This window comes from Bufo gargarizans, chromosome 3 (assembly GCF_014858855.1).
Source record: "Bufo gargarizans isolate SCDJY-AF-19 chromosome 3, ASM1485885v1, whole genome shotgun sequence".
Taxonomy (NCBI): domain Eukaryota; kingdom Metazoa; phylum Chordata; class Amphibia; order Anura; family Bufonidae; genus Bufo; species Bufo gargarizans.
In genome coordinates this window covers 454,597,564-454,622,466 of record NC_058082.1, presented here as the reverse complement: position 1 = coordinate 454,622,466, position 24,903 = coordinate 454,597,564, and the positions used below count along the sequence as shown (strand labels likewise).

Below are 24,903 nucleotides of genomic sequence, written 5' to 3'. Positions count from 1 at the left end.
TCTTTATTACAGGAAATATCCAGTTCTTTATAATTGATGGTTTATCCAAACCTATGGACCATCAATTTTAAACAACCAGACAACCTCTTTAACTGATTTAGGGCTCATGCACACAAACGTATTTTCTTTCCGTGTCCGTTCCGTTTTTTTTGCGGACCGTATGCGGAAACATTCTTTTCAATGGGTCCGCAAAAAAGTGGAAGTTACTCCGTGTGCATTCTGTTTCCGTATGTCCGTATTTCCGTTCCGCAAAAAAATCTAACATATACTATTATTGTCCGCTTTACGGACAAGGATAGTACTGTTCTATTAGGGTCCAGCTGTTCCGTTCCCAAAATACATAATGCACACTGACGTCATCCATGTTTTTTGCAGATCCGTTTTTGTGGACCGCAAAATACATACGGTCGTGTGCATGAGCTCTTAGATTTACAAAGTCTTTCTATTTCAAGATACCAGTTCCATTGCCATATTTCTTACTTTAAGTATATATAATATTATTAGAGATGAGCGAATAATTGAAAAGTTCGATTTGGCTGATTTGCCGAATTTTACCCAAAATTTTGCTGCGTGATCAATTACTTCGTCACAAAGCGCATTTCTTTGTAAGTAGCGGGTGAAATGACAGGGAGCTGCGATAGCGCCACCCCTGTCATTTTGCCCCTCAGATGCCGCCATTATACATGTTTGCAGCATCTGAATGTAAAATACAAACATTTATTTTAATAAACTTACCGCCTCCATTTGCTCGCGATGGGCCGGCCGCTGCTGCCATCTTGCTTGAAGATCTGGAGCGAAATCTTGCGTGGCGCGAGATTACGTCATCACACAGGCCGGCGTGGTGACATCATACGTCACCACGCACAGGATTTCGGCCGAGATGTTGAATCAAGATGGAGGCTGGCGGCCCGTTGCGAGCAAATTGAGGAGGTAAGTTTGAACTTTTTTTGATTTTTACACTATTTCAGGTTAAATTGATTCGCTGACACGAAGCACGAGGAAATTTGGCTTTGAGGCGAATCAAATTTATCCTGAAATTCAGATCGAACTCCACTTCGTGGGATTTGATTCGTTCGTCTCTAAATATAATGTAAAAATAAATGTATGCCCTTGTTATATTCTAGGTTGATCTGCAAAAAATGTTCTTAATCTCTGGAATACAAACGCAAGGAGCAAGTAAATATTTTACACAGTATTACATCAAGGAGTTTTTTATTGCATACAGTAAAGATAGGAGAAAGTGGAATGTTTTCAAAGGGAACAGCACGGCAATACATAAGGTAAAGGTTTTGAATTATTTCATTGCGGTACTTTTTATCCAAAAGTTATGACCTAATACATTATATTTTAACTTTGTCACCAGATTCCCACCTGAAATGTTCATGTTACTTGTCCACATTTCTCAAAAAGAAGAGAATCTTTTGAATCATTTCTTAGATTTCTGGGAAAATACCAATATGGTTGCCATTATGGTTTTATCACCTTGCTTTGTTTAGAGCTCTGAAAGTCAGGCATGAATTAGCTAGTAATGGCATGAATTGTTTAACCCTGCCAGAATACAGTGACTCAAGGATAGTTTTTTGACTATAGGTGTTTATAAGACCCTGTGGAAATACTGAGGTGCTGGCTCAGTCAAAGGATGCCCCTACTCTGCATAGATCTTATACTTTCAATGGCCATATGACTGGCCTAATATTAAGTATTTGTATAGTGCCGTGTTTCCCTGAAAATAAGAAACTGTCTTATATTTATTTTTCCTCAAGAAGACACGCTATGGCTTATTTTCAGGGGATGTCTTATTTTTATTAAGTATGGTACAACAATCTACATTTATTCAAATACAGTTAAGTCATCTTCTTCTGGAACATCGTCATAACTCTCCAAACCCAGAATTCCATCCTGAATTTCTTGCGACTCCATTTCCTTTAGAATCATTGGCCACAGCTTTATTCTTCCCCCTGAGGACACACAATACCTAAAGCAGAACTTCCTGCTCCTCACTTCACTGAGGAGACTTTTCTCCCTCTATGCCTCAGCTTGCAGCATGCACAGAAGGAACAGGACCTGACAGGGGGAGCCAACCTTGTTGATTGGGCAGCCTGCACCTCTCTGATCACCTCCGATGTTATGATCTGTTATGATGGGGCAGATGAGAAGGGCTGCCCAGTACGCATGTTATTACATACAGACACATACTACAGATCACATATGCACTGCACTCACTTTTATGAAGGATTCCTCGGGCTCCATCATGCAGTGGAAGGGCAGTCCTGCAGCTAGTAACACACTGCCTCAGTCTGAGAGCTGCGCCAGCCAGATTGGTTTCGAAATTCGGGCAGTCAGATTAGCCTATTATTAGCCGCCAGCCGCATAGCGCCGAATCTGACTGGCGCCAGTGCGGCCGGCAGGACCCTCCCTAGTCCCTCCACTCTCCACAACAGGTACGTACCCAACCCCCCCCCCCGCCCCGGCCCCGCCCCCTCCGGCCCCGCCCCCTCTAGTAAGGTGAAGGCATGAAGTGGGAACTGTCTTCGTTTAAAATCAGTTGGTAAGTTGTATAAATGCTCATTCAGGCAAAGATTTTTCACTTTATAGGACGCACCTGATGATGAGACGCACCTAGGTTTTTGAGGAGGAAAATAATAAGAAAAAAATGGTTTTTGCTTTTGGTGGGTTTTGAACTAATGGGGTCTGTAGATGACACTGTTATGGGGGATCTGTGAATGACGCACTGTTATGGGGGGATATGTGGATGGCACACTGTTATGGGGGGATATGTGGATGACACACTGTTATGGGGGATCTGTAGATGATACTGTTATGGGGGATCTGTGGATGACACTTATGGGTACGGATCTATAGATGATGCACTGTTTTGGGAGGGATTTGTGGATGACAGTTATAGGAGGTCTGTGGATGACACTGTTATGGGGGATCTGTGGATGACACTGTTATGCGGGATCTGTGGATGACACACTGTTATGGGGGATCTGTGGATGAGAAAAATCAAAGGGGCAGTAACAATTAAAACGTGATATTTATTGGTATGACTAAAACAAGTAAAGTCCCCTTACAAGACAGACAAACAGACACGGTCGGGTACTGTGTACAGGTGTGCCACTAAAGCAGTGACTCACTGTACCCAGGGTCTCTAGGGCGAGCCCTTTATAAGGCTGTGTGGACCCCAAGGGTCACGAGGTGCCACAAAAAGTGCTAATAGACCCCGGCGAGGGTGTCCAGTCGGGATAGAAAATAAGGATGGATCTTACCGGTACCAGGGCAAGCCGAGCTTGATGACGAACGGGCAATGCAGACGACCAAGGTAAGTTCTTATTCTAGCACATGGATAGGGTGTTCCGATCCGAGGGAAGGGTACTTCATAAATATCACGTTTTAATTGTTACTGCCCCTTTGATTTTTCTCTTACGCTTGACAGCAGTACCTTGGGGAGAGGTGCGCCCGCACAGTTCTCACCCTCACAGGACAACTCAATTCTTCTTTCACTATTCTTGTGCCTTGTGGATATGGCAGGTTTCCTAACCACAGGCTTAGATAGGGACTTTTGGCTTAACGAGGCCAAAACAGTCTTTTCAGAGCAAGCCTTCACGCAAAAAAAGTACACCCCCACCTTAAACGGAGCTTTCACCGAACTCACACGCATATATAAGGAGCACATTAGCTCCTGGTGGGAAGTACAGGGCCTAGACCAATACATAAAACAGGGCATAGTACCACGTGGTCTTCGCATATCCCTGACTCCTGCCAATCGCATTAGAAATCCCGACCTACTGAGAAAGTGGGAAAAGGAGGCGACAATAGTTCCCTTAGGTTCATGCAGATACTCTTAGATGAGGAAAGGATTGTTCTTGAACGAGTAGATCGACATTACAAAGAGATTCCATCAAGACCCCGAGTTCAGTAATAAGGAAACACAACTGCAGAATACCATCGAGCGTTATCAGTATCACCTCAAAGAACGCAAACATAGACAGTTCTCCAGAGATTCACAGGACTTTAAAGAAAACAAAGCATACCTTTTTCTGACAAACCCCGATAACCCCCAAAAAACAGATCAATCCTCTACCGAGACCGACATCTCGGATAACGAAAGAGAGAGACAACCCAAAACTAGGGGCCGGGGCCGGGGAGGGTATAAAGGAAGGCGTCGGGGAGGTCGCTATAATACAAACCATTATAGCAATCAACCGCAATGTATTCCCCTACCTCACAACCATCCTCCTCATCATCTACTTTTTTAGATCAAGGGATGCATTACCATCTGCGGAATCGCATCAACCAACCCCCGGCAACACAACAGTGTTGACTGACGATAGGCTTGTGATTAATCTGTCATCTCGACCTCTGACTCCAACTGAGGTCAAGATCTTGAGACGGGGCCTATCGTTTGTACCGACCACCAGATTTGACCTATTTCGCTGGACCAAGGATCTCCACCTGTTCGCACGTAAACTTAGGTGGCATAAACACTTCCAACTAAGGGACAAAAAAGAAAGTCGCGAGCTTGGGATACCGGTGGAGATCCTTGGCGATGTTCGTTTTTTGTATAATCTGGATAGCATGCCAAGCAACCCTGAAGGCAAAGGTCCCTTTACTGACCTGAGAAATAAGAGCTCTAAAATGCCGCCCACTGGGGAAATCTCGTGTATTGACGTCTTCCTCAAGCATACCCTAACAGAACTCTCTACCATGGACTCTACCTCCATGAGGTTCAATTGTAGTAAGGGAGAGAGGGGTGCACTACAGACACTAGAGAAAGAAAGACAAATAGTGATCAAACCCTCAGACAAAGGGGGCAATGTAGTTGTTATGAACACCTCAGATTACAAAGATATGTGCCTTACTATTCTCCAAGACACCCAGGGATATGAAGTTCTGCCCACCAACCCCACCTGTAGATTCCAAAAAGAACTACTAGACATCCTCACTCAAGCTAAGTCGGACAAGCTCATCAGTGTGGATGAGTTCGCATTTCTCTATCCCCCCCACCCAGTAATGGCGACCTTTTATTGCCTGCCAAAGGTTCACAAAGAGACAACACCTATTAAGGGACGTCCGATTGTATCAGGAGTAGGGAATCTTTCACAAAATGTAGGTATCTACATAGATCAGATTCTAAGTCCTTTTGTACAATCGCTGCCCTCGTATGTGAAAGATACCGGGGATCTCTTAACCAAACTTGAGAATATAGAGATGGAACCGCATTGGCTCTTGGCGTCTATTGACGTTGAGGCCCTGTATTCGTCCATACCGCATGACAGGGGACTGGATGCAGTGGCCCATTTCCTAAGAGCCAGGGGACTACAGTACATTGCACATAATAACCTGGTTTTACAACTTCTACACTATATCCTTCATAGAATTTTTTTTCTCTTCGATAGTCGTATCTTCCATCAGCTCAGGGGCACCGCCATGGGCAGTTCGTGTGCGCCCTCCTACGCGAACCTGCTCCTGGGCTGGTGGGAGGAGACATTGGTTTTTGGCGACACACCTAGAAGGTATTTGGAACATGTGGTCCTCTGGTCCCACTACATAGACGATATTTTTGTTCTGTGGAGCGGGCCAGAGGACGCGTTCACAGCATTCGTTGAGGATCTGAACGTCAATAACATAAACCTTAGGTTTACTTCCGTTATAGTGAAGGATCACCTTCCGTTCCTTGACATCTCCATCTCTAGGGGTGGCGGCGGTAGAGTACAAACAACCATCTACCGCAAAACAACGTCCACAAATTCCCTTCTCAGGTGGGATAGTTGCCACCCGACCCCACTTAAACGGGGCATACCGGTCGGACAATACCTAAGACTCAGACGCAATTGCTCCGATACCAGGGAGTTTAAGCGCCAGGCCGATGACCTGAGGAGGCGTTTTCGTGAACGCGGGTATCCAGAGAGGACACTCAAGAGGGCCTACCAGAGAGCGTGCGCTGAAACACGCACCTCTCTTTTACACCCCATTAAGAACCTGGTCAGCGACCCTAGGAGACTAATACGGGTCATAGGGACTTTTGATGCGGCATCTACCAACGTAAGAGAGATCATAGGCCGCAACTGGGGGACCCTCTTGATGGACCCAGACTTGACCACGGTTCTAAGCCCTCAACCCTCAGTGACCTTTAGGAGGGGCACAAACTTGAGAGACAAATTGGTGAACAGCCACTATTGTCCACCTGAGAAACCTAGAACGTGGCTGGACAACCCGGTTAAGGGCTGCTTTAGATGCGGACACTGCAGTTTCTGCGGCCAGCTCACTCAGAGTAAATCCTTCGCGTTGGACCCAGTTGGTCGTGCCTATCACATACGTGATTTTATCAATTGTCGCACCACAGGTGTTAGAGAGATCATAGGCCGCAACTGGGGGACCCTCTTGATGGACCCAGACTTGACCACGGTTCTAAGCCCTCAACCCTCAGTGACCTTTAGGAGGGGCACAAACTTGAGAGACAAATTGGTGAACAGCCACTATTGTCCACCTGAGAAACCTAGAACGTGGCTGGACAACCCGGTTGAGGGCTGCTTTAGATGCGGACACTGCAGTTTCTGCGGCCAGCTCACTCAGAGTAAATCCTTCGCGTTGGACCCAGTTGGTCGTGCCTATCACATACGTGATTTTATCAATTGTCGCACCACAGGTGTTATCTATCTTATCACCTGTGAGTGCGGCAAGCGATATGTTGGTAAGACCCGCAGGGAACTGCGCAAAAGGATGGGGGAGCACCTCGGGGACATACGGAATGATAGGGACACTCCAGTGGCAAGGCACATCCAGAACCATCATGGGGGCCGTGCATCTGCGGTGTCCTTCCTGGGCATCGAACATGTCCAGAAACCCCAACGTGGAGGCGATTGGGACAAACGTATACTTCAATGTGAGTGTTGGTGGATTTTTAAATTAAAAACTACTTATCCACTAGGCTTAAACGAACAATTGCAGTTCGGTTGCTTCCTGTGAAAGGACAATATGTATATGCCCCCACCCTATGTATATACCTCCTTCCAGGCAACTCCTACTCATCTGGGTCCCCCCCCCCCTGTTTCTTGGGGATTGGACCCTGGAGGGGCTCATAACTATACTGCTACAACTGACATTTAATCTTGATAGAGTATGCAGCAATTATTTTACATATTGCTGCTTAGTAGCTTGCTTCTGTAATACCAATAAAGATAAGGCTACCTATCGTTAGCCATTGTGGTCTGCCCTGCCGTTAAATATCCACTATGTTGTCCAGAATGGAGGACCTGTCACTATGACCCTCCATGGACCCACTACTTGCGAGTGGCTTGTAGCAGCTGAGTTCAAAGGATACACTCAGCTCCACCCACTCAGCTCTCCGGAGATGCCGCGATCTCCGCCCTTCCAGCGTCAGCCAGCTCCGCCCACTCGGCAGCGCTTACCTGCCTGGTGATGGACGGACTGGGAGATGGGCGCACATAGCGGAGGGACGGCCGCGGCACTCCGGACTGATGACGCGTATACATGTGACCCAGTACGTGGGCCGCGTCATCAGATTGGGACCGCCAGGTCATTTGACTGCGCCTGCGTCATCAGCCTGCGCCACCCATCGGAGAGTGGCGCACGCATGCGCAGCGTCCCCTTACCATTTAAAAACAGTAGCGGCGCGTATAGCAGCGCTGCCAGACGCCATACATCCGGCCTCAACAAAACGGAATGACGCCGGCCTAGCCAGTTGGATGCCATATGCACCAAGGCCTGACTGTAAGTACAAGCATCTTCTATTGCCCGAATCCCCACCTCTATGTTTGGAGACTACTTATCCACATATTGTTTTTGGGGGTCATTGTACTTATGTATGTTGCTGTCTACTAAATAGATCAATCTTGTCATAGTAGCTCATAGGGCATTTGTACGCTTTTTATCTTGTGTGTTTCAGATGTACCTGGATTTGCCATACGCACTCTAGCTACAGAATCAACCACGTTATTCACCATTAAGTGGTTAGAGGTAGCCAGTACCTCCCTCCTAATAGCCTAGCATAAGCTTAGTTTCTTATGTGGCTGTGAGGTCTCTTCTAAATAGACTAAGTACACTTAATGACCTTCTTTAGTCTGTCCTAAGCCACGGGCGTCCAGTATTACAACACTGACACCTGGTGACTTAGACAACAGCCACTAGTACCAACCCCCGTCCCCTGATGACTCAAGAGGTTGTTAGTACTAGTATTCTTTCTATGTATGTTCCATTTTTGACGAAACGCGTAGGGACATATGAGCGTACCTTTTATTACATCCAGGGACATATGAGCACAATCTCATTTTGCCCACGGTGTTACCACCACCTTTAGTCTAACCAGATTAGGTGTTCCCCTCCCCATCACCCTGACAGGGTCTCTTAGGGACCTTAGTGCAGGGTAAGGTTCCGGACGGGACCACCCCTTGCGGGGCACGGATCCTGTGTTAGGGCAACAGGGTCACAAGTAGGTCAAGTAGGGCGCTACAGGGACAGATGTTCCCCTTGCGGCCCCCTTCTTCATAAGGCATTTCCTTACCTACGAAGTACCCTTCCCTCGGATCGGAACACCCTATCCATGTGCTAGAATAAGAACTTACCTTGGTCGTCTGCATTGCCCGTTCGTCATCAAGCACGGCTTGCCCTGGTACCGGTAAGATCCATCCTTATTTTCTATCCCGACTGGGCTTGCTCCTGCTCTCCAAGCGGGATCCAGGACACCCTTGCCGGGGTCTATTAGCACTTTTTGTGGCACCTCGTGACCCTTGGGGTCCACACAGCCTTATAAAGGGCTCGCCCTAGGGACCCTGGGTACAGTGAGTCACTGCTTTAGTGGCACACCTGTACACAGTACCCGACCGTGTCTGTTTGTCTGTCTTGTAAGGGGACTTTACTTGTTTTAGTCATACCAATAAATATCACGTTTTAATTGTTACTGCCCCTTTGATTTTTCTCTTACGCTTGACAGCAGTACCTTGGGGAGAGGTGCGCCCGCACCGTTCTCACCCTCACAGGACAACTCAATTCTTCTTTCACGGATCTGTGGATGACACACTGTTATGGAGGGATCTGTGGATGACACACTGTTATGGAGGGATCTGTGGATGACACACTGTTATGGAGGGATCTGTGGATGACACACATATGGCACTTTATGTTGGTGTTAGTTTCCCCTCATTTCCCAATGTGTTACAGTCATTAGTGTCCAATGATTTTCTCCTGTATTACAGTCATTAATGTGTCCCCTCATGTCCCTGTGTGTCAAAGCAGCAGGCAGGCAGGCTGGCAGCGTCACGTCACTCACTCACTCAGTAACTGCCGGCCTGCCCGCTGCTTTGATAGTGTGTACTACCACAGGTGATTCGTTTAACAAAGCAGCACCACTACAAGGAGATGAACTGTATATACTTTACATGTGAAGACAGCTATGACTGATGTAATGGACTATAGTGACTGCATCGGGCCCCGCCGCCAGTGCAACCGGCCTCCAGCCCCTACTCCCACCCCCTGAGATAGAGCTTTACTGTAACTGGTACATCGTAGGCCGCTATGCCTATGCAGCACAGCACGGTCTGCGAAGTGTTATCCATGTAAGATTTCACTATTCGCTTTATAAGATGCACTGCCATTTTCCCCCTACTTTTGAGGGGAAAAAGGTGCGTTTCATGAAGTTGAAAATACAGTGTATATATACACACATTATAGGGCAATTTACTGCAGCTAAATATATAAGATGAAATCCGTTAGTAGTATTCCTACTATTATATAACAAAATACTAACACACTTTATTACTCTTGCAGATCTTTGAAGGCAATTCTGACTCATCTAGTACAAAAGAAAACCAGTTTAACCCACCAATTGCAGCACGATACATCAGGTTAATTGCTACAAGGTTCACCAATCAGCCTGCTCTTCGCATGGAGTTACTTGGGTGTGAAATACAAGGTAGCAATTAATGTAAATGAAATGCTTGTTCTTTGGACAACTCAGGCATTAGAGACAGAAGAAAATTACAAAATTTTACTTTCACCCTACTTTACTAACTACATTTCCCTAAAATGTATTCTTTGTAGGTTGTTCTGCACCACTTGGTATGGAGAACAATAACATCAAAGATGCACAAATAACAGCTTCTTCACACAAGTCTTCCTGGTACTCAGGTTCATGGTTAGCGTCATTGGCACGTCTTAACAAGGCTGGAAGTATTAATGCTTGGCAAGCAAAGGTATGGAAGTACATAATTGTCCTGTGAGTCTAATGGGTTATTAAATAACATGGGTGAAGTCCTGTGGTTTCATAAATTATATTCCTGGTGCTATATGTGTTTTATAAATAATAATCCTGGTGGCCCAGAGGAGTTATAAATAATATTCCTTGTGGCCTAGAGGTTTTATAATTAATATTCCTGGTGGTCCAAAGGATTTATAAACAGTATTCCTGGTGGGCTAGAAGTTTTTCAAATAATATTTCTGGTGGTCTAGAGTAGTGATGGACGAACATCGGCCGGGATTGTTTTGCGAACGCGCTTTCGCGATCAAATGTTTTGTTCGCGACGGGCCCTATTCACTTTAATGGCAGGCGAATTTGAAAAACCTTCAGATCATATTTGCAGCCACCAAATACAAACTATGGGTGCACAAATAGTTCCACAACATGGACAGTGACATACCAGAGGGGGATCATTGGCAAACATTCCCCCCAAAAATATGTATTTTAATCAGGGGCTATTTTTATGCTTCTTAAAGGCAAACTCTCAAAAATGTGCCCTGCTGCAGCCTAGAAGAATTTTATTTCCTATCGGTTTGATGTATACAAATGTTCAGCACAATTTTTTTTTTACTGAGTCCAGTAAAAAAATGCATATGCTAACATAATTTTTTTTTCTACCATGGAACTGTATGGTGAACAGACGCCACTGTACGGCATCAGTCTGAGGCATCTGTTAACGCATACATTTTTGGTATGCATTAAATGGATGGCAAAAATAGGATGTGAACCCAGCCCTAGTGTCAGAATAAGCACCAGTACACAGCGGAGCAGAGAGGGGAGGGCACCATGTACTGACAGAGCGCTACCTGGTCCTGGTGGTCAGGGATTAGGACTGTGGTTCCCAAGGATCATTTTTCTACTGGGAAATACAGGGCACAGAACAATACACTAGAATCTATATAATTTAAAGGGAACCTGTCACGAGGATTTTTTGCATAGAGCTGGGGACATGGGCTGCTAGATGGCCACTAGCACATCTGCAATACCCAGTCCCAATAGCTCTCTGCGCTTTTATTGTGTTAAAAAACAGTTTTGATCCATATGCAAATGACCGGATATGAGTCCTGTATCCGGAGATGAGTCAAGCGGAAAGGAGCCCAGCACCGCCCCGCGTCCTCCGAATCTCCTCCTTGCTGGCTGACGTCACAGAGCTGGAGCGCCGAAATCTCGCGATGCGCGAGCTAGCGCATGCGCAGTGTCGGCATCATGTTCATTTCCTGTACTGGCATCAGCACAGGGAACGAAACTACGCATGAGCTAGCTCGCGCATCGCGAGATTTCGGCGCTCCAGCTCTGTGACGTCAGCCAGCAAGGAGGAGATTCGGAGGACGCGCGGCGGTTCTGGGCTCCTTTCCGCTTGACTCATCTCCGGATACAGGACTCATATCAGGTCATAGCTATGGGGACTGGGTACTGCAGATGTGCTAGCGGCCATCTAGCAGCCCATGTCCCCAGCTCTATGCACAAAATCCTGGTGACAGGTTCCCTTTAAAGATATTAGCTCTACCCCCCAAATAATAATATAATTAGGTGGTCATTTATTAAATCTATGTTAGGCGTATTTCTGACACAGATTGTGGCGCAAAGGTCCTTAGCACTGCAATCTGCATTTTTTTCCCGCTAATGCCTGGCTTAAAAAAGGATGGTGTGGGCAGGGAAAGGGATAGAGTTATGGCCATCCAGTTATTGGATAGCACCGCCATACATTGAACGGATAATACCTTTGTACAGTGACCGGATAACACCACCATACCATGACCCTGTGACAGCAAAGAACTTTGGATTCTGTGGCTGGAGGTACATTAGGCGGTCACAGGATAAAAATGTAACTGTTGGCCAGTATAGGCCCCAAAAATTAGCTAATAGGCATTCACCTAACAGCCAAGAACTTTGGATTCTGTGGCTGGAGGTACATTAGGCGGTCACAGGATAAAGATGTAACTGTTGGCCAGTATAGGCCCCAAAAATTAGGCAATAGGCATTCACTTGACAGCAAAGAACTTTGGATTCTGTGGCTGGAGGTACATTAGGCGGTAACAGGATAAAAATATAAATGTCGGCCAGTATAGGCCCCAAAAATTAGGCAATAGGCATTCACCTGACAGCAAAGAACTTTGGATTCTGTGGCTGGAGGTACATTAGGCGGTCACAGGATAAAAATGTAACTGTCGGCTAGTACAGGCCTAAAAAATTAGGCATTCACCCGACATAAAAGGCCTTTTATGCCTCTGTATATACATAAGGCAAGGACCATTCTTTGTTCTGGGTGGTGGCGGATATGTGTGGGCTGGCATTAAGAAATTCAATCACAAGTGGTCATCACAGGTGTTGAATTCCTCTGAGATCCAGTCCCCACTGTCGTGAGCTAGGCGAGTGCGCTTATCGGTCACGATTCCCCCTGCTACGCTGAACGTCCTTTCGGACAGGACACTCGATGAGGGGCAAGCCAAGAGTTCCATGGCAAATTGTGCCAGCTCTGGCCACAGGTCAAGCCTGCACACCCAGTAGTCAAGTGGTTCCTCGCTTCTCAGAGCTTCCACATCTGCCGTTAAACCCAATGTCGTCGGACACCTGTCGGTCTAGGCGTTCCCTGAGGCTGGATATGGAGGGCGTCTGTCGATGGGTTGGTTGTAAGATTGATTTCATATCCGAAGTGACCAACACATCTTCAAACCGCCCTCTTTTTGCAGGCGTGGTAGGACTGGTAAGCGCACCTGTTTCGCTGTGGGTGGAAATTCCTCTGCCAGTGCCTGCAACAGCAGAATGCAGAATCTCTCGCAGCAAGGCCTGGAAATGCTGCATTCTGACAGCCATCTGTGATGCTCTGGTAACATGTCCGCCATTTTGTGTTTGTACCAGGAGTCTAAGTATGTTGCCACCCAGTACAGGTCCTTGACCTTTATGCTTTTTATACGGGTGTCCCTCTTCAAACACTGGGGCATGAAGGCCCCCATTTGCACTAAATCGGAAGTGGTGGAGCACCCTGGCTCCTGCTCATCGCCTTGGAGAATGTCGTTCTTGGTCTTCTCCCCCCAGCCACGGACAACACCAGGGATCCCCGAAAAGTTTAAAACCTTGCTCCTCCTTCCACTCCCCCGAACCACCATCCTCCTCTGACTCCTCTTCAGACTCCTGCTGACTTGTCTCAGATGGAGTAGCCCCCCTGGGAATTCATTTAGCATTGTGATTTCCTCATCTTCCAGCCCCTGCTCCTCGACGGCTTGATCAATGACACAACGCAATGCACGCTCCAGAAAGAAGGCGTAAAGTACGATGTCACTGATGCAACTGACCAGTTTGGTGATCTCATCAAATGGCCGCAGAAGTCTGCATGCGTCGCACACGAGCAGCCACTGGCGCGGTGAAAATAAAACAAGCTCCCCAGAACCTGTCCTGCCGCAGAGTTCATATCTATCAAGCATATACAAGGTGGAGTTCCAGCACGTCGGGCTGTCACAAATCAGACGTCTGACGGGCAAGTGGTGTCACCGCTAAATGTCAGCAAGGCGAGCCATGGCCGTGTAAGATCTTCTAAAATGGCCAGAGATTTTCCTGGCCTGCCGCAAGATGTCCTGGACCCCGGGGTATTTATCAACGAATCGCTGCACGACTAAGTTCAGGACATGTGCTATGCACGGCACGTGTATCATTTTGCCCTGTTTCATCGTGCTCAGCAGATTGGCACCGTTGTCACACACCACTTTACCAACTGTCAAATTGAGTGGAGTTAGCCACTGATCGACCTGTGACCGCAGAGCTGAAAGGAGTTCAGGACCGGTGTGGCTCTTGACTTCCGGGCACAACAGCCGCAGCACAGCTGGGCAACGTCTCACCTGGCACGTTGAATAGGTTCTGGGGAGCTTGGGGGGTGCAGTGGAAGAGGCGGTAGCAGTGGAAAAGGAGGAGTCAGCTGAGGAGGAGACAGAGGATGGAGTAGGAGGAGGAGAAGAAGAGGCAGGCCTGCATGCAATCCGTGGCTGTAACACCAAATCCACATGGGTGCCATGGGTTACATGCTGTGATGCATGATATATTAACTTGCCGCTGAACGTGGCCATATAGTTCAGGGATGCCCTTCTGGGAGAAATTTTTCCTTCCAGGGACCTTCCATTGCGGTGTGCCAATGGCCACAAATGGCCTCCGAGTCCACCAATTTATATGGCAGTAGTTGGCAGGCTAGCAGTTCCGACAAGCCAGCGGTCAGCCGTTTGAGCGTCATCATTTTTTTACGCTCAAATATTTGGGCAACAGAAGCCAGCCTTGTGCCAGATGAACGCGACGATGGCATGGTGGAAGGTGGAGTGGAGGACAAATGAGAGGAGAGAGGAGAAGGAGAAGAGGTAGGACGTGGAGCGCCGGGAGTGTGGCTTTGTGGGTTCTGACGGCGTTGCTCCCACTGGGCTCGGTGATGGAAGGCCAGGTGCCTTCTTAAGGTGGTCCGTCCCTAGGTGAGTGTTGGGCTTACTGCGACTTATGCGTTGACAGCACAGGCTGCAGATGGTAACACTATTATCAGCAGCTGACACGTTAAAAAACGCCCACACTGCGGAGCCATGTGCCGGCATTCTGGGAGCGCAAGATGTGACCGTGCATGGTGGATGGCTCACTCAAGATACATTTGCAGTCTGCTTTTTGCCTGTGCATTGCGAGTTCTGCCTGCTTCTCCTCCCTATCTGCTGCTCCGTCTCTCCCTCTGAACTTCCCTGCTCTTCCTCTCTTGTGGGCACCCACGTGACGTCCATCAGCATGTCATCATCGTCACCTTCACCACCACTGACATTAGAGATCTCGAAGTAGGCAGCAATAGCGGGGATCACCCTCCTTGGGCTGATCTGGGTACTGTCGTCAGATCGCTGGGTGGCGGCCGTTGCTACCTCCTCTTCCTCATCTGATGCCAAGAATGGCTGTGCATCAGTAAGGTCTGGGAATGGATGGGAATTCCCAGACCTCCTCGAGTGGTTGTGGTGGTGTCTTTGGGGGGGCACACAGTAGAGAGTAAGGAGGTTGCAGATACAGAGCATGAGGAGGGTGCAGAAGCGGAAGGCTGAGTGGAAGAAGGTATATGGCACCCCTCAATCAGTATTTGGCGGAAACAGGTATGAACGGGTAAACACACGCCAGACAGTGTACCCGGGACAGGGCATCCGCGTTTCCCTGTAACCGGCCTGCCCTGTGTTCCACCAAAAACGTAAAGTTTTGTAAGGACAGAAACCATCGGGTTACCCGGGCATTTCTTTCCTTGGCCTGGCTAATCCATTTGAGAGGGGAGTGGTCAGTCACCAGGCAGAACTTTCTTCCCAACAAATAATAGCGGAGAGACTCGAGTGCCCACTTGATGGCCAGGCACTCTCTCTCCACTATACTATACCTGGTCTCGGCTGGGGTGTTCTTACGGCTGAGGAAGACAATGGTATGCTCCTCCCCGTTGACTTCCTGAGACAGTACAGCACCGAGGCCTACTTTGGAGGCATCGGTCTGTACTATAAACTTTCTTTTGAAGTCGGGCGTCACCAAAACCGGCGACCCACACAGGGCAGACTTCAAAGCGGAGAAAGCCTCTTCCGCCCGATTATCCCAGCGAACGGTCACTGACTTGTGTCCCTTTAAGAGTCCTGTCAATGGCGTGGTCACCATAGCAGAGTGGGGAACAAACCTCATGTAATAGCCCACTATTCCCAGAAATAACTTTACTTACCTAGTGGGGACAGGTCGGGGGCGATTTCTTATCGCCTCTTTTGTTTACTAGGGGTTTGATGACTCCGCGCCCAATGACATACCCCAGGTATTTTGTCTCCTCTAACCATATCGCACATTTTTTCCGGGTTAGGCTACTTTCACACTTGCGTTCGGGGCTCCGCTTGTGAGTTCCGTTTAAAGGCTCTCACAAGCGGCCCCGAACACATCCGTTATGCCCTAATGCATTCTGAGTGGATGCGGATCCGCTCAGAATGCATCAGTCTGGCAGCGTTTGGCCTCCGCTCCGCTCAGCAGGCGGACACCTGAACGCTGCTTGCAGCGTTCGGGTGTCCGCCTGGCCGTGCGGAGGCAAACGGATCTGTCCAGACTTACAATGTAAGTCAATGGGGACGGATCCGTTTGAATTTGACACTATATGGCTCAATTTTCAAACGGATCCGTCCCCCATTGACTTTCAATGTAAAGTCTGGACGGATCCGTCTGAAGCTACTTTCACACTTAGAATTTTTTCTACAATATAATGCAGACGGATCTGTTCTGAACGGATCCCATCGTCTGCATTATATGAGCGGATCCGTCTTGGCGGATCCGCTCTGAACGCAAGTGTGAAAGTAGCCTAAGCGATTAGTCCAGCCTTTCGAAGGGAGTCCACTACAGCCTGCACTTTGGGTAGGTGACTTTCCCAGTCAGTACTGTGGATGACAATATCGTCCAGGTAAGCTGAAGCTTACCAACGATGTGGACAAAGCACAATGTCCATAAGTGGCGGGGTCACCATGCAGACCAAAGGATAAGACCTTATAGTTAGTGATACAGCCCCTCAGGTGTGACGAAGGCAGTTTTCTCTTTGGCCTGCCAGTACCCTTGTGAGGTCCAAAACAGAAAAGTATCGCGCTTGTCCTAACTTCTCGACATGGGATACTCGTCGAACTTGCATCAGACAGAGGGGCCAGAACCTCTTCTCCTAGAAAACCTGTCTGAGTACAGGTTTCCCTATCTTTCCATGGTTTAAGTAAATTCACATGGTAAACCTGCTTCAGCTTTCGCCGCCCTGGCTGGTGTACCTGGTAGTTTATATCTTCAATATTCTCGAGTACCTCATAGGGCCCCTGCCACCTATCCAGGAATTTACTGTCCACGGTCGGCACCAGACCCAAAACCCGATCAGCCGGGTTAAAGATCTCGACCTGACCCAACTCTGGGCTAGCTGAGCTGCCTCTATATGCTCCCTAACAAGAGGCAACACCGTCTCTATCCGATCTTGCATATGGGTAACGTATTCAATGATACTTTTATGTGGAGTAGGTTGTTGTTCCCACGCCTCTTTGGCCACGTCCAAGAGACCGCATGGGTGTCTGCCATATAGCAGTTTCGAAGGGCGAGAACCCAGTAGAGGCCTGGGGTACCTCTCGCACTGCGAACATGAGATAGGGCAGAAGGAGGTCCCAGTCCTTCCCATCTTTAGACACTACCCTTTTCAACATATTTTTTAATGTTTGGTTAAACCTTTCTACCAGACCGTCCGTTTGCGGATGGTAAACGGACGTCCGTACTTGTTTTATGTGCACCAACTTACAGTTCCCTCATCACCTAGGACATAAAATGGGTCCCCTGGTCGGTCAGATCCTCTTTAGGTAGTCCTACTCGGGAAAACATTTCCATTAACTTCATGAATTTGGCCGAGGTATGTCGCAGTGGCACCGCCTCCGGATACCGAGTGGCGTAGTCTAGAATGACTAAGATGTGTTGATGCCCTCTTCGGTACTGGGCCTTTGAGATCCATAGCTATTCGGTCAAACGGTACCTCAATAATCGGGAGGGGACTACATAAATGTGGCTGGGGGCTAGTTATCTGACAGCTCGGGTAAGATTTACAAAGCTCTTCCACCTTTCTGAATATGCAGTAAAACCACTGTAGAATACGATCCTGAGTTTTCTGCAGCCCCAGGTGACCCCGAGAACGTGTTGGTGGGCTAGATCTAACACGAGTTTGCGATATGCCTTGGGGACCACCAACTGTTCAATAGGCTATAGTTGGTTTACCCAATACAACATATCCTGATGAACCACAAAACGGGGAAACACTGCCCCAGGTTGTTGTGGTTCACCATCTACTATTAACACATTTCCCCAGGCTCGGGATAGGGTTGGGTCCCAACGTTGGGTAGTACCAAAATTATCCCCGGAGACATTGAGGTCTGCCAATTCAGGACCCGGCGGCAAGTCCTCCACGTCTCCCACCATCACGCTTAGCGGGGTTGTCTCCCCCTCTTCCACCGAAGTAGCAGTCACCCCTACTGCTGGCTCTTTGGTCTCGGGTTCCCAGGGTTCTGGTCTCCCCCTAAACAGGGCCACTCTGCTAGGGTTACCCCTGTCTCATGGGTATCGGTAATTCTCGTAGCAGGCCACAGTGCTGGGAAGTCTCTCCCTATTATAAGTTCATAGTGTAGATAGGTGGCGATGGCCACCTTGTGGGTCCACCTGCCGGCAACCGTGGACAGAGACACCATAGCAGTGGGGTAGTCTTTTAAGTCTCCATGAATACACATTACCCTGACTTTTCAGCCAGTATACTCAGTGGGCCGTACCAGTGTACCCCTTACCAGGGACACCAGACTCCCTGAGTCCAGCAACACCACCGTTGTTTCCTACTTCCACATGGCACAAGTGGTTTTTGTCTATAGTCTCTGGGGTACCGGAGGCACACAGCTTCCTGCCATATAATGAGTGGCGGTAGCCATAGTTAGTGTCCATGGGCTCAGCCCGACGGGGACAGTCATTCTTTTATGTGGCCAGCAGACTATCGGAGCTGGGTCTGTAGGGGGTACATCCTGGGCAGGTTTTGTTGGCACAAGTCGCCGGGGCTGGGATGGAGATTTCCGGTGTTTGACTGCCCCCCTTCCAAAAGAACCCCCCTGTAGATTCATGGTAGCCTCATAGCGTTCCACCAGGTCCACCATCTCAAGGGCATTACCAGATACCTGGCCGCTCCAGTGCTGGAGAGTGTATGGCAAAGCCCTCCAGAATACATCAACCAACAGACTGTTCAGCATAGCAGTGGAACTCAGCACGTCAGGCTGCAGCTATTTTTGCAACAGGTGTAGATCATAATACTGAGGTCTCGCGGGTTTAGCCATGTTAAACTCCTACTGATGCACTGGACCAACACATTCACCCCCAGTCTTGCCAGAATCTCATCCTTTACTGTCGGGTAATCGGCCGTTTGATCGTCAGGTAAGTCGAAATACACCTGCTGGGGTCCAGATGCCAGAAACGAAGTGACGACCTCAGTCCATTGATCTCCCTCATGGCCATCTTTTTCGAACACTGCAAGATAGGTTTCGACGTCATCCGAGGGGGTCATCTTGGGGATCGCCGCACCGACAGCTTTCCGGGCATCGTCGACGCTCTGGGATGCTCCTGCCGCCGGTAAAGCCATCACATGTTGTAACAGCAGCTGGTTTGTTTCTTGCTGCTGCTTATTAGCCTCCCGACTTATTAAAATACAATGTATTTATCCCAACATAAGCAATGACAAAAAATGCAGAAGATCATGAGACCACATGAGAGGTGCTACACAATCACTTGCCCAGCAACCGCCTTCTCCTTAATATGTAGCACCAAACTTACAGGCTTGGAGCGCCTACTGTTCTTAACCACTTCAGGACCGCCCATAGGATATAAACGTCCTATGGGCGGTTTTATATCTCTAATTGGATGTTCTAAAATGTTCATTCAGAGATGGCAGCTGCACGCTAATCGTGCAGCTTCCGAGCGGGGGGCCCGCTGTCAGTGAGGGAGAAGGCAGGGACAGTTCCCAGGTGTCCCTGACTTCTAGATCTATGTATACACAGCGCTCAGTAAGCACTGTGTATACAGATCAGGAAGCGCTATGGCCTTCCTGTCCCGGCCCGGTAGTCATGTGACCACCGGGGCCAAGAGAGTGCAGGAGCTGTCGGGTCTTCTACTGACCTCGATCAGCCCTGCACTGAGGCTGTACAGTGCTGTATTATGCTGTAAAGCCTCTCTGGGGGGTGTATTTCCACTGTAACTGGGGCTACTAGTGAAAAAAAAAAAGTGAAGTTAAATGTCCCCCAGAGGTCTTGTATGACCTTACGGGGGACGCAAAGTGTAAAATAGAAAAATAATAAATAAAAAAAGGTTTTATATGTAAAAAAAAATTTTGGGTAATTTAAAAAAAAATGTTAAAAATAGAATAACAAATCTATAAAATAGACATACATCACAAAAAGTGCAACACCAAATGATCAAAAACACGTATGTCCCACAAAATGGTACCAATAAAACCGTCACCTCATCCCGCAAAAAATGAGCCCCTACATAAGAAAATCGCTCAAAAAATAAAAAACTATAGCTCTCAGAACATGGAGACATTAAACCATCATTTTTTATTTCAAAAATGCTATTATTGTGAAATAAATTTAAAAAAAGTATACATATTAGGTAACGCCGCGTTCGTAACAACTAGCTCTATAAAAATACCTAACCCCTCACATGAACACCTTAATAAAAATAAAATAAAAACAGTGCCAAAAAACTGCTCCGATGCTCAAGTCAGGGGGACTGCCTGGCTGAAAATGGAGGTATGTCCTCTGAACCCGGACAACCCCTTTAAGTCCGCAATCAGAATCTAGCAAAGGCACATCAAAATAGTATTTTTTAATGAATTTCCGAGATGATTGAACTGAGGATTTCCTGTCTATGGATGTCTGCATGGCAGCTTAACACTATATTCAGCAACATAGAGTGCAAGCTCTCGAGGCAGGATCCTCTCTCTTTCTGTACCGGTTGTATACTAATTCATGCTAATTTGTATTTCTTATGTAGTCAAACAACAATCAGCAGTGGCTGCAAGTAGATTTCCTTGTGACCAAGAAAATCACTGGACTGATGACACAAGGTGCCAAATCCCTTACAGTTGAGATGTATGTGATGTCCTACATTGTCCAATACAGTGACAATGGAAGGAACTGGAAGTCTTACATGGATAGTTCCACATCAATGGAAAAGGTAACTACAGAGGACTATTTCTGTTTTTTTTTTTTTAAACAGTATAATTACACAGTTACATTGTGTATGGACTATACCATTCCGGTTGTAAGTTGTGCCCCTACACATCGTCGGTACTAATCACAGTAGCAGGAACACACACCTGTAAACTGTAAAATCGTGCTCATAATCAGACAAATGCTTCAAAGTTAGACCTCCCAGAGGGGGCCAACTTGTGGTGGAGATCATTCTTACCTGGTACCCGCCACTGGGTTGCTCCCCTTGCATCATGTCACCAGTGGTCGTAATGGAAGGGGAGCAAGTCACCTCTGAGGCCTGTGATTGGCTGCAGCGGCCACGTGTTCCCCCATCTACGGACCAGATAAGCACGATCTCCACCGCGGGTAGGCCACTCTGGGAGGTCTGTCTAGCTCTTGGATAGCTCCTTTAATCATGTCTTACTGCTTTATAAATCATTCATAAATCTTTCCACACATACAATGCATTTGGAAAGTCTTCAGACCCTTTTTTTCATATTTTATTATGTTGTAGTCTTGAGCTACAATTAAAAAATAAATAAAGTTTTCTCTTATCATTCTGCACTCAATACCCGATAAAAAAGTGAAAACAGATTTACTATGACACTTGCAATTTAGTTCTGGGCGCTAAATTGGAATAAGTGAAAATTAAAATGTCCTTTACTTTTACTATTTCAGATATTCAAAGGAAATAGCAACAGCTTTGGATATGCTAAGAATGAATTCAATCCGCCAATATTTTCACGATTTCTGAGGATTATTCCCAAAAGTTGGAACCAAAGCATTATGATGAGGCTGGAAGTGTATGGCTGTGATACATAAATCATTGCACTCTTTGCACTGATTTTTATGGTACCATCAGTTACATAGTTACAAGGGTGGTAGTTTTCAGTATTTCTAAAAACCAGCTACGCATTTGTCATACTTTTCAGTGAATCGAAGGCTCTGAACGTTCATACAATTTCTTCTTTTTGATTATTGAGTTTATTATTTATATCTTTTGTGTTGTTATTATTACATCATTGCTTCTTTCTGAGAATGCTTATTATTCGTGTACCTATTTCTCTACATCTACCAAACATCGTATCCTCCAGCAGAAAAATGTCCTTCACATGGGTTTTCTGTGAGTTTATATCATGAGCATTTTTTTATCCGCAAAAGTGTTCTCCAATAAAAAAAAACGTGTTAATATATATGTCTGTGGTTTCATTTTATTATATTCTCAGGGGCTCCTATGTCAAAAAGACTTGACTACCAGCAGCCCATAAGCAAACCAAGGTTTCTGTTTGGAACACAGCAGTTATATATGGATTAAAGCCACAACCGAGTCAAGAAGGAAGCCCTGTTTGGAGCCCCAGTGGGTGTATGCTCGCAATTTAGCGTCATTTATTCCAAACTGAACAACCACAGCAGAAACCACATTGTGATCTTTACGTGTGAATTTTGCACAATGGTAAACCGCAATTTAGGCTACCGCTACACAAACCTCAAGTTGTGTCATCAAAAATGTACATGGTTTATCTGTGACGTGCTATCCCGCAAGATGCGATTTGGCTATAAAAACTGGCAAACAGGACGCAGTCGCAAGTGACTTACATTGTGGACTATCAGGTTTGGATTTTCAGTAACGGTGATGTTGCGTTTGTATTATGTCATATGACCCCACTGACATGTCTCGCGACCAGAGCCGCCATGTAGCCCAAGTCAGTCATATGTGTAAATTGCACTTTGTTGTGTGTCTTACAGATGCTTGTGTCGTGAGTGGCACTGCAATGATGCTCCCACTGCAGTACCACTCATGGCTACTACTGAATGTATGGTGTTATGCTGTTCTGGAGATCTGCATCCCATTCAAACAGCTGATTGGTGGGGGTACCAGAAGTCGGCTCTCTTCACTTTTAAGACTAGGGCTTTATGGTGACAATACTTCTTTTCACACAAAAGTCGCATAACTTTTTATAATGATAGTGTCACACTGTGAGATGTAACTTGCTACGACTACAGGATGACAGTCACAAAAAATCCATCCAAGTTGGATTATTGCGCGACTGTCGTGTTGCAGTCGATGCATGTCACAATGCGACAACATTGAAAATCATAAAAAATGTTGTGCAACATTGGTACAACACGTCAAAAAATGTCACGCGTCGGAGTGTAGTTGTGCCTTTTTTGTTGCATGACACATGTTGCCGTGTAGCCCTATATTACCTTAATTCCACATCTTTATAGCCTTCTCGCTGATACAGAGCTCCAAATCCCCGCCATGGACCTAAAAGATTAAATTCTGGCTCCCTGCAGCCATTGCTAGGGGGAGCTTAGAAGGTTTCTGAAGAGTTCACTCTAAGGCCACTAGAACGGAAGCCTATGAAGCAGTTGAACAGCAGTCTTCATGGGGTAACATCATCACAACCACCCGCGTCAGGAATCAGCCAACTCAGGTCACAGGCATAGAGCGAGAGTCAGGTATTTTGATATTTTTTTCTGTCAGTACTACTGGGGCATGATAATTATTGGGGGCAGTAAAGAGGGTCATTATAAATACTGGTGTTACTACATGGGGCATTATAAATACTGGGGGCACTACAGGTGTACAGGGGGTCATTATAAATACTGGGAGCACTAGAGGGGGCATTATAAATACTTGGGGCACTACATGGGGCATTATAAATACTGGCAGCATTATAACTACTGGAGGCATAAATACTAGGGGTACTACTGGTGACAGTATAATTATAGGGGCACTACACCGGCATTATAAATACTGGGTGAATTATAACAGCTGGGGTCATTATAAATACTAGGGTATTACTGGGGAACTACAGGGGCATTATAAATAATGAAGGCAGTACAGGGGCATTATAAATAATGAAGGCAGTACAGGGGCATTATAAATACTTGGGGCACTACATGGGGCAGTATAAATACTGGGAGCATTATAACTACTGGAGGCATAAATACTAGGGGTACTACTGGTGACAGTATAATTAGAGGTGCACTACAGTGGCATTATAAATACTGGCTGAATTATAACAGCTGGGGTCATTATAAATACTAGGGGTATTACTGGGGAACTACAGGGGCATTATACATAATGGGGGCACTACAAGGGCATTATAAATAATGAAGGCGGTACAGAGGCATTATAAATAATGGGGGCACTACAGGGGCATTGTAAATAATGGAGGCATTACAGAGGTATTATAAATACTGGGGACAATATACAGTATCTAACAAAAGTGAATACACCCCTCACATTTTTGTAAATAATATTATATTATAATAATATTTTATTATATATTTTCATGGGACAAAACTGAAGATATGATACTTTGATAAAATGCAAAGTAATCAGTGTGCAGCTTGTATAACAGAGTAAGTTTGGTGTGACTTCAAAATAACTAAACACACAGCCATTAATGTCTAAACTGCTGGCAACAAAAGTGAGTACACCCCTAAGTGAAAATGGCCAAATTGTGCCCAATTAGCCATTTTCCCTCCGCGGTGTCATGTGACTCATTAGTGTTACAAGGTCTCAGGTGTGAATGGGAAGCAGGTGTGTTAAATTTGGTGTTATTGCTCTCACACTCTCTCATACTGGTCACTGGAAGTTTAACATGGCACCTCATGGCAAAGAACTCACTGAGGATCTGAAAAAAGAATGGTTGCTCTAAATAAAGATGGCCGAGGCTATAAGGGCTCTTTCACACGAGCAGATGCCATGCGTGGAATTCGCTGTGTGAAAGAGAGCCAAGCCCTGTTCCGGACAGCAGAGACACGGAGCATTAACATGATTGATAATGCTCTTTGCCTCTTTGTGACCTTTTTACTACAAAATCACAGTGACAACTTTATCTCACTGTGATTTTATAGTAAAAAGATCACAGAGAGGCAAAGAGCATTATC

General features: G+C 46.5%; 1 protein-coding gene across 1 annotated transcript; it reads left to right on the top strand.

The window, feature by feature from the left end:
- The first annotated feature begins 1,121 nt into the window (after positions 1 to 1,121).
- LOC122930310 (coagulation factor V-like) lies at positions 1,122 to 22,193 on the top strand. The gene is made up of 5 exons (XM_044283580.1): positions 1,122 to 1,280; positions 9,787 to 9,931; positions 10,060 to 10,211; positions 20,801 to 20,983; positions 21,679 to 22,193. Exons 1-5 carry the CDS (start codon positions 1,140 to 1,142, stop codon positions 21,820 to 21,822), a joined length of 765 nt encoding a protein of 254 aa, XP_044139515.1. The 5' UTR covers positions 1,122 to 1,139; the 3' UTR covers positions 21,823 to 22,193.
- The last annotated feature ends 2,710 nt before the right edge of the window (positions 22,194 to 24,903 follow it).